The 10,481-nt window shown below is 46.3% G+C and overlaps 1 protein-coding gene across 1 annotated transcript; it reads left to right on the top strand.

Annotated features, from left to right (window-relative positions):
- The first annotated feature begins 360 nt into the window (after window positions 1-360).
- On the top strand, window positions 361-7,864 carry cct7.S (chaperonin containing TCP1 subunit 7 S homeolog). Its single transcript, NM_001093568.1, is given in 12 exon segments — window positions 361-453; window positions 1,500-1,653; window positions 1,983-2,089; window positions 2,652-2,777; window positions 3,581-3,633; window positions 4,093-4,264; window positions 4,418-4,582; window positions 5,611-5,799; window positions 6,009-6,106; window positions 6,265-6,397; window positions 6,598-6,804; window positions 7,241-7,864. Coding segments are annotated over 12 exon segments (1,629 nt in total). The 5' UTR covers window positions 361-447; the 3' UTR covers window positions 7,460-7,864.
- The last annotated feature ends 2,617 nt before the right edge of the window (window positions 7,865-10,481 follow it).

The following is a 10,481-nucleotide window of genomic DNA, read 5'->3' as shown; positions in this document are numbered from 1 at the left end:
TTTGCCCGCGAGTACCAACATGGCGGCGTTGAAGCGGAATATTCGCCTGGGAGTACCAACATGGCGGCGTTGAAGCGGAATATTTGCCTGGGAGTACCATAATGGCGGCGTTGAAGCGGAATATTTGCCCGGGAGTACTAACATTACTGACTCCGCGCAAAATATTTATTTTCCGTCCTAGGACAGGTATTTCTGATGCCAGTACAGCTTCCTGCGCCCGAGGATGCACGTTACACTGGCTGTATAGCGAATAATCCAACCTGACGGGCCGTTAAAATCTGCCTCAGCCACGCGGGGTGCGTTGTCAAGGCGACAGTTTATAGACACGCCCCTCAGCGGCCCGCCCATTGGCTGTTGGCTGCCGAAAGTTCCTGAAGGTCTTCCCGGTGCATTGTGGGAAGAGCAGGACCGGCTTCTGTGAGTCTGTACCCGGCGCCGCTCAGCAACATGATGGTGAGTGTTTAATCCTCGTCCATCCAACGCCATCCGCCCGGTCTAGTCCCTCACACTGAGGCCTGAGCCTCCCCCTCGCCTCGGAGTCTCCCCCTCAGTCACGTGACGCACAAATCCCGCACTTGTCTCTCCGGCCTGAGGAACTTATTTGTCTGTCACTCGCGGCACCTCCGTCCGACCCCAAACCCTTCATTACCGACCCCAAAAACCCCTCATTATCGACTCCAAACCCTTCAGTCTCTCCTGAACCTTCCTCAGTCTATAGACCGGCCCGTCCTGATTCTCTTCTCCCCTCACTCGTTCTCCCTACACTTCACTCACTTCTTCTCCTCAGTCCTGGGCCCTCATTATTCTCCCTCTATACTGACTCCTCTCTCTATACTGACTCCTCCCTCTATACTGACTCCTCCCTCTATACTGACTCCTCTCTCTATACTGACTCCTCCCTCTATACTGACAGTACTGACTATACAGACTGGGCCCTCATCATTCTCTCTCTATACTGACTCCTCCCTCTATACTGACTGTACTGACAGACTGGGCCCTCATCATTCTCTTTAGATTGTAAGCTCTTTTGTATAGGTCCTCCCTCACTGTCATGTATGTACCTCTGTATGTTCTGTGTATGAGATTTCTTTGTATAATCACATTCATTTAACACTACTGAGCCATATGTTGGCGATTTATAAATAAATGTTAATAATAATAAATATACTGTCTCCCCTACCCTGTCATTCCCTGGTATAGTCCGTGCCCCACTCACTAAACGTTAACGTACATCAGATAAGTTGCAGTTGGTCACTTCTTTCCACTAATGAGGCATCTCTGTCCCAAAAAAACATGACGTCTATTGGGTAATTTTCTATGGGATGATTTATAATGGGATTAAAGAGGAAACCGGATCCAGGCGGGGGATGGTAGCGGAGCCCCCCAGCTCTGGCCCTGCCCACTAGTCCTTCTGGTTTGTTGTCAGTATGGAGAGGCCACGCCCCCCTGTCAGTCATTCAATGAGAATAAGAGACTCACCCGTGATGTTCTCTCTACAGCCCACACCTGTGATTCTGCTGAAGGAGGGCACAGACACGTCTCAGGGGGTCCCCCAGCTGGTCAGTAACATCAATGCGTGTCAGGTGATTGCAGAGGCCGTGCGCACCACCCTGGGGCCCCGTGGGATGGACAAACTCATTGTTGATGATAGAGGTGAGTGAGATATTACACAGCAAGTCCCTATGCCCCTCCATCTAATACATCAGACAACTTATTGGCTGCTAAATATAATGAAACAGCTGCACCCCCACAACTTGTGGCCCCTGTATTGTGGGTGCAGTTAGAAGCTTCTTAGAGGAGGAGGGCCCCCTATTGGCCATAGAAATGACCTCGGGGAAGCCCTCAGCTTTGTGGCAGATTTTACATCACTTCAATTGTGTGACTGGTCTAACAAGCCTCTATCTGTCAGGGGTCGCTGGGAGTTATTCACACTGCTGCGGCTGTATAATGGGGGTCAGTAATTCTCCTCGTTTGTTCTTCAGGTAAAGCCACAATTTCCAACGATGGTGCCACAATCCTAAAGCTCCTCGATGTGGTTCATCCCGCGGCAAAGACTTTAGTTGACATCGCCAAGTCTCAGGATGCCGAGGTAATATGTGCTCAATGCTCCGGCCTCCTGTCATTCACAACTGCCTGTATAGTGAGGCCTCCTGTCATTCACAACTGCCTGTATAGTGAGGCCTCCTGTCATTCACAACTGCCTGTATAGTGAGGCCCCCTGTCATTCACAACTGCCTGTATAGTGAGGCCCCCTGTCATTCACAACTGCCTGTATAGTGAGGCCCCCTGTCATTCACAACTGCCTGTATAGTGAGGCCCCCTGTCATTCACAACTGCCTGTATAGTGAGGCCTCCTGTCATTCACAACTGCCTGTATAGTGAGGCCTCCTGTCATTCACAACTGCCTGTATAGTGAGGCCTCCTGTCATTCACAACTGCCTGTATAGTGAGGCCCCCTGTCATTCACAACTGCCTGTATAGTGAGGGCTAGTGGGGAGACCTTGATTTCAGTACTGGGCTAGTGCAGCAAATGCTCTGGCTGTGAGAACGCTGGAGTCCTGTTGTTACCCTGCCTATGACTGTATCACACTGAGGTGTAACTGCTGATTATACAGACGAGGAGCCGTATGTAACTGTCCGTGTTGTTTCAGGTGGGAGACGGCACTACCTCTGTTACCCTGTTGGCAGCGGAGTTTATGAAACAGGTGAAGCCGTATGTGGAGGAAGGACTGCACCCCCAGATCATCATCTGGGCTCACCGCACCGCCACACAACTTGTGAGTATCACACATGAAATTTGTTTAGGAACCCCCTCAGACCAATGGCACCAGTAAGAGGCAGTTGGTAGTTAGTAAAGGCAAAGTTAAGGGAATATTAGGGATTTTATTAAGTCTTTGGGCCTCATTTGAAGTCTGATCTTGTTTTTTTTTTCCTGTGGCTACTGGGTAGATCCTCACAGGCCCAGAAACTGCCCCAACAATGTTTTGTGAAGATTCTCATTCATCCGGGTCATGGTACATCTCTAGAAATAAGTCAAATCAACTGGACTTGCTGTGTTTTTTCCTTGAAGACCTTTCACCAGTCATCTGAATTGAGAAAGCCAGTTGTATTACTGGTGAAACATCTTCAAGGAAAAAACAGTTGATTTGACTTATTTCTACAGATGCCCCTACGATCCAATCTCTCTCTCTCTCTGGGCTGTCTGTATCCAGATACACTGGGGCTCGTTAATAAACACTGGGCAAATTAGCTCCTGGGCAGTAACCCATGGCAACCAGTCAGATAATTGCTTTCAGTGTTCAACCTGCAGTTGACTGAAAAAGCTAATCACTGGTTGCTATGGGTTACTGCCCAGGAGCTAATTTGCCCACTGTTAATAAATAAGCCCCATTATGTTGGCTTGGGACAAAAGGGGGGGATTTCAGTGGGAAAATGAATGTGTGTGACCAGACCCCTGCAGTGTCTCTGGGCACAGACCCAGGAAAGAGCAGAGGAGCAATTTCAAGCGTAGGCCAAAAATGTGTCCTTGTTGGGCCTCCTGTTTATAATATAAAATTAATGGTGCCTCTCTTGCCTCCAGGCCGTCAGTAAGATCAAGGAGATTGCAGTGACTGTGAAGAAAGAAGATAAAGAGTAAGTATTAGATATATTTACCAATAGACTCTCTATAAGATTACAGTGCAGACAATCAGTGCTCAGGAAGGTTGGATTCTCTTACCTGGGGAGGATTGTTGCCTGACCATGGGAAAAAGAGCAGCCCAGGATCAGAAAGTACAAAGAATCGGAGCTTTTACCTGTGTACTGGTTTTGCTGGAACCACTTACCTCTGGTGCTTCCAAAGAGCGGGAAGTACGGTGAATTGTCTCAATATCTTTCTGAATTGGATTCTCCATCGGGCAGATTCAAACAAGTCCATGTTTTGTCCCACGTGAACCTAAACTTTAGGTTTTGTGAAACTTATCTTGGTATTTATTTTTCATGATTTTCTGTTGCAAATGTAACTGTGCCCTTGATACTGTAGCGAATTGTTTTAATGCTACCACAGTCATTTATCATTAGTAAATATAAAATGTGTCCCATTTTCCTTTGTAGAGAACAGCGCAGCCTGCTGGAAAAGTGTGCAGCAACTGCCCTAAGTTCCAAGCTCATCGCCCGGCAGAAAGATTTCTTTGCTAAAATGGTAGTGAATGCGGTTTCCTTATTGGACGACCTGCTGCAGCTGAAGATGATCGGCATCAAGAAGGTCCAGGGTGGCGCCTTGGAGGTGAGTGGTTTTATCCAAGTGGAATTACATTTGCCTTGTAATGCGTGGGAAATAAGAACATTGAGTTTTATTGGGTTCTAGTATCTATAGATGAGAATGTCTGCCATATTCATATGCATCACTAGTGTTCATGGCTTTCTCTTCCCTCTTTAGGATTCTCACCTTGTGGCTGGAGTGGCCTTCAAGAAAACCTTCTCCTATGCAGGCTTCGAGATGCAGCCCAAGAAATACGAGTCCCCTAAGATCGCTCTTCTGAACGTTGAGCTGGAATTAAAGGCAGAGAAGGATAACGCTGAGGTCCGGGTCAACAACATAGAGGTAATAAACTGCCGCCAGGAACTGTATAGAAAAAATGAGCGGGCACTTCCAAAGACCAACCATCCAGGCAGACTTGGCAGTTAAAAAGTATTTTTATTACAGTGCAATTATACAGCCTAACGCGTTTTGTATCGATTGGATACTTCATCATAGATCCATTGTGGCCATTTCTCTCTTGTTCTAGGAGACTGCAGTTAGGGGGAAATACATAAAACCACTTTTTAGCTCTTGTACAGCATCATCTCCAGTAATAATGGTTTTGGCTCCAGCCTAGGAGGTGGCATTTAGTACTAGATCTGTTCTGTCACATTCTGCCTCTGTGCTGCTTAGAAAGATGTTGAAAGATTAAGGTGACAGCTAGGCTGATTCATTTGGAGCTTTCTTCTATACCTTTATAGGGGCAAACCTTCATTTCTCTGGATAGGGAGATACAGGCACAACACAGAATAAATATCCAAGGATTCATTTTAGGGGCAGCTCAAGGCCTCCTCCCTCCAATCATCAGGCAGTTCTTCCTTCTACATCTTCCAAACCTGCTAAATCTTTAGGGTTTTCCTGTTTGTTTCCCACTTTCTACCCCCTTTTTTCTGTAGGCCTCTGCCATTTATTCTCAGTATCTGTAGTTTGTAAGGTAAGACAGCAGGCAATTTGGGGCCCTTTTCTCCAGTAGGGTTTTCCCTCTTCTCCTGCACTCTTCCCAGCTTTCTGTTTTCCCACCTGACGTGGCTTCTTCCCTGCTCAAATCCCTCGCAGTGTCACTTAAATGTCTGATATCACATCAGTTTGGCAGTCATTCTCCATCCATTTCTTTTTTTGTTGTGATAGCGCCGGCTGATTGAACTTGTGACAGATATTTTACTGCTTCCGTCTGTCATTTTTCTGGATTGCTGAACCTTTTGGTATTCAAAACTGCAGCAACTGGAAGCCTTGGGGAAGGGACATCTTTATCTTTCTAATATTGTGTCTTCAAATCTATTATGTGCCATTTAGTGCTCAAGTTTAACTCTTGGTGTGTGTGTCCCTTGCAGGATTACCAGGCAATTGTAGATGCAGAGTGGAACATTCTCTATGATAAACTGGAGAAGATTTACAAGTCTGGAGCCAAGGTGGTCCTCTCCAAGCTGCCCATCGGGGATGTTGCCACCCAGTATTTTGCGGACAGAGACCTGTTCTGTGCGGGGAGAGTCCCAGAGGAGGATCTCAAGAGAACCATGATGGTAAGATTTGAGTGTAACACTCTTCGCTGTCAGGTGAATTTCCCAAAATGATGCGAATGTTAATGTAGGATTTACAGTACAGCTATTACTTCTAGTTATATGGGGTATCAGGATTACATACTGTATGTGCTTATTCTTCCTTAAATACATTGCAAAGAGCCACTGCTTGATTACACTGGTCATGTGACTCCATTCCTTGTCATTTTTAGGCCTGTGGAGGCTCCATACAGACCAGCGTCAATGCCCTGACACATGATGTGCTGGGTGGTTGTGCTTTGTTTGAAGAGACTCAGGTTGGAGGAGAGAGGTGAGGCTTTATAATAGTCTCCATGCAAATAATCTTCATGTTTCCTGGTAACCCATGGGCATTAATCAAATTCATACACACAAGCATTCTTAAAAGGATTCGTGTGCAGTGTTACTCGCTTGTACAAACATTATGATTGGCTGCTTTGCTCCCTGCAGGTATAACTTCTTCACTGGCTGCCCAAAGGCCAAGACTTGCACCATCATTCTGCGCGGTGGAGCTGAACAGTTCATGGAGGAGACAGAAAGATCTCTGCATGATGCAATTATGATTGTACGGAGAGCCATCAAGGTACGACTCCTCTCCCCAGGAGCCTAAGAACAAGACAATGTTTGGTTGCTTTCTGTTACTAGACCTTTTCATTTTATTACATTAATGTTTCATTTAGAAAAGCTACAGCAGGTGCAGTGACAAAGAATTCCAGAATGTGTGGGTTTGGTTTTTATGTGCTCTAGCGCCTCTATCTAACGCCTCAACTCATTTCTCTGTAGAATGACTCTGTTGTTGCTGGTGGGGGAGCCATTGAAATGGAGCTTTCCAAGTACCTGCGGGATTACTCCAGGACGATCCCTGGCAAACAGCAGCTTCTGATTGGCTCCTACGCCAAAGCTCTAGAAATAATCCCCCGCCAGCTCTGTGACAATGCCGGCTTTGATGCCACCAACATCCTTAATAAGCTGAGAGCAAAGCATGCCCAGGTAAGCCTGAGAGACTGCAATCATAAACCCCTCAGTGACTTCTAACATCCTTATCATTTACAGTAGGGGGTACATTATCCCTTATAATACATAAGTGATACTCAGAGTTCCCTGTATAACTCAGCCTGCAGCCTTGTGCCTTTATATGGTCACAGAACAACCCCTCAGTGACTTCTAATATCCTTATCATTTACAGTAGGGGGTACATTATCCCTTATAATACATGAGTGATACTCAGAGTTCCCTGTATAACTCAGCCTGCAGCCTTGTGCCTTTATATGGTCACAGAACAACCCCTCAGTGACTTCTAATATCCTTATCATTTACAGTAGGGGGTACATTATCCGGTATAATATGCAAGATCCTTGGCCTGTATAATAAGTGAATAATAAGTTATGCTGTTTGTGCTGCTGTGTAACACTGGGGGTATTTTCAGGGAGGAATGTGGTATGGAGTGGATGTAAACAATGAAGACATAGCGGATAACTTTGAGGCGTGTGTGTGGGAGCCGGCCATTGTGAGAATCAATGCACTGACCGCTGCTTCTGAAGCCGCCTGCCTCATCTTGTCTGTGGACGAGACCATCAAGAACCCACGATCCTCTGTAGATGGAGCTCCAGCTGGTCGAGGCCGGGGGAGACCACATCGCCACTGAAAACCCTACATCACGGCACCGCTGGGTCTCTAACCATGGAAAATGGGGAGAAGAACATCCCAGGTTGGTTTAAGTACAGACACTGCTGAACTGTTGTGCAACTCTTGACCCGACCTGCTGCAGAAGGAACATAAACCTGGAAGGTGAAGAAGCGAGCGAGGCACTTGTTTCATAGGGTGTGATTTGAAGGTTGTTCCGTTTGTTGTGTGTGAACCTGCTACAGCGATGTAGGAGGGATGATTCTCGAAGTCAAATCTAGAACATGATGATGAGAAGCTTCAGGTAGTTGCCTCTGGTTCCCCACTGCTCTGTACTGCTCCCAATCCACGTTCCTGTTTTGTTACTGTATTTATTTCTATTCAGCAAAAGCTTCCAAGCCAATAAATGCACTTGCTTCACATAAAATGTTTTCCCTTGCGTTCCGCATATTCCCACATCTGAGGCTGGATACGTGCGTATTACATGGTCAGCGGCCTCCTTGTCCGGATCCATAGATTCCACGCCTGGGACGGATCTCTAGGTTTTCATTTGCTGCCACAGTCCTTAGGTGCTGGGCGCTCGCGGAGAGACCTGCCTGATGGGACCCCCAAGTGAACACACTGCAGGATAATATAATAGCGTGATAATACAATAGCAGGATAATATAACAGCGTGATAATGTGACTAGGGCCGCACCAAAGCCGCTATTTTGGATTCGGCCGAACCCCTGAATCCTTCGCAAAAGATTCAGCCAAATACCAAACCGAATTGTAATTTGCATATGTAAATTAGGGGTGGGAAGGGGGAAACATTTTTTACTTCCTTATGTGACAAAAAGTCACCAGGTCTCCCTCCCCACCCCTAATTTGCATATGCAAATTAGGATTTGGATTCGGTTCGAATCCTGCTAAAAATGGCAGAATCCTGAACTGAACTCTGGATTCAGTGCATCTCTAAATATAACTGCGTGATAATATAACAGCTGATAATATAAGTGGCTGTGCATTGGGTGCTCTCCGACTAAATACTTGGTGACCAATGTTCATGGTCCATGAAAAGTCAAAATTAGCAGGTAGATTATGGCAGACCTCAGTTGTTCTTGGTGAAGTTTAGTTTAGTAGGACGCCCTGCTTGGTTATGGTGTAGTTATTGTACTGACAAGCCGGCTTAGGCCCCCATCTGCCTTTAGACGGGTTACTCAGGAAATATTGGCAGGTGGCAGGAGGCAGGTTCCAGAAGTACAAAATCATAAAATAAATTCTAATAAAGTCCTTTTCTTTGGACTCCCAGGAGTTCTTGAATACTCGTCCATATTCCAGATAGTACTGCTTCACTAAAGATAATCCCACTTCTCAGAGGAGCTTCTGTCCATGTTGCATTAGTGGAGGAACTGTAATGTCCTCAATAAGGAGAGTGATCAGCCCTGTTCTGGAACTCTCCCAGCAGTATCTAAATATTCTAAACTTCAGGATGGAGGCCACAAAAATGATAAAGGCCATACATCTAGGAGCCTGGTTTTGTACCACTATTCTCAAGGAAGCCTGTCTGCATGTGTCTGTGGCCAAAGAACATCAGAAGTTTCTCTGCTTTGCTCTAGATAATTGGTGTGTCTGGTTCCCCCTAGAGGAGCCCAAAGCATTAGATGGGGTGGCCAAGACTGAAGGATAATTAGATGTGAATTTTAGGGGTAAATATTTTAATCTGATTTGAATCATCCCCTTCAGTTTTGGTCAAACTGTGTTTTATAAGAGGAAGGGTTTTACAAGGTCCTGGAGTTTTTAGCAGTGCCTTGACGTTGGACTGGGAAGCCCATGTGGACAATCCCTCAGTACAGAGGACCTGCTAGTGGTATCTGCTTACATTGTAGAACTGGAAGCAATTGTCTGTGCACTCAAAGCCTTTCAGAACAAGTTTCTACTAGAACAGCAGTCACATTAAGGGACATGGTGGAACCTAGAGGTGGAGTACAATAAAGGAGCTGACTTATAGAGTTATAGATTTACTGTACTGTTGGACCTGTGTCCCAAAAGGAATAATTCTTCAAGCCTGTCTAAGCAGATCATTTGCCAGTGGGAAGATACAATGGGTGGGTCTGATAACAAACCAGATGGAAAGCCGGAAATTCTTCTCCAGAATCCATTCTCCTCCGGCACCAGCCACTTGTACTTTAGTCCCAGACTGGAAGGGTTTGTGGGCTAATGTCTTTCCTTCCTGCTAATATTCCTTCAGTCCTCGTAGTATTTGTGGGTCAACCCTTGTGTGTCACTAGATCAAGTAGAATTGTGTAATGTTACAGAAAAAAACATTTTATTACTACATTAACTTCCGCAAAGAGAACTCATGAACTGCAAGTCCTCCAGGCTCCCATATTGTAGACCCTACAGTTGTGTTCAGAATAAAAATCTGACATCACTAACCTGATCACCTGTTTTTGTTAGAGATTATATTTCTATAATAATTTACTAGTCATGCCATTGATTAGTAAAAAAGTTAATTCAGGCCCTTATTTAAAGGAGAAGGAAACCTAGTCGGCGCAAACCCAACACCCCCCCTCCCGTTTGTTGCCCATCCTCCCCTCCTCCCCCCTGGCCTACCTGTCCCGCTGGGCAAATGCCCCTAACTTGTTACTTACCCTTCTGCGCAGGTCCAGTCCAGGGAGTTCACCAACGACATCTTCTTCCATGCAATCTTCTTCCTGCTGTGAACGGCGTTTTGGCGCATGCGCAGTAGGATCATTTCGCCGGTACGGATCTACTGCGCATGCGCCAAAAGTCACGCGCATGCGCAGTAGATCGTACCGGCGAAATGATCCTACTGCGCATTCGCCGGTCAAAGCAGGAAGAAGATCGCGTGGAAGAAGATGGCGTCTGTGAACTCCCTGGACTGGACCTGCGCAGAAGGGTAAGTAACAAGTTAGGGGCATTTGCCCAGCGGGACAGGTAGGCCAGGGGGGGGAGGGAGGGTGGGGGGTTTGCGCCGACTAGGCTTCCTTCCCCTTTAAAGAAGGAGTAAATGTGCTGCTGGTTATAGTCCATTTCACTCT

Source organism: Xenopus laevis, chromosome 1S, assembly GCF_017654675.1.
Source record: "Xenopus laevis strain J_2021 chromosome 1S, Xenopus_laevis_v10.1, whole genome shotgun sequence".
Classification (NCBI taxonomy): Eukaryota; Metazoa; Chordata; class Amphibia; order Anura; family Pipidae; genus Xenopus; species Xenopus laevis.
The sequence above is the reverse complement of the archived record's forward strand: the minus strand, read 5'-3'. Positions and strand labels throughout refer to the sequence as shown.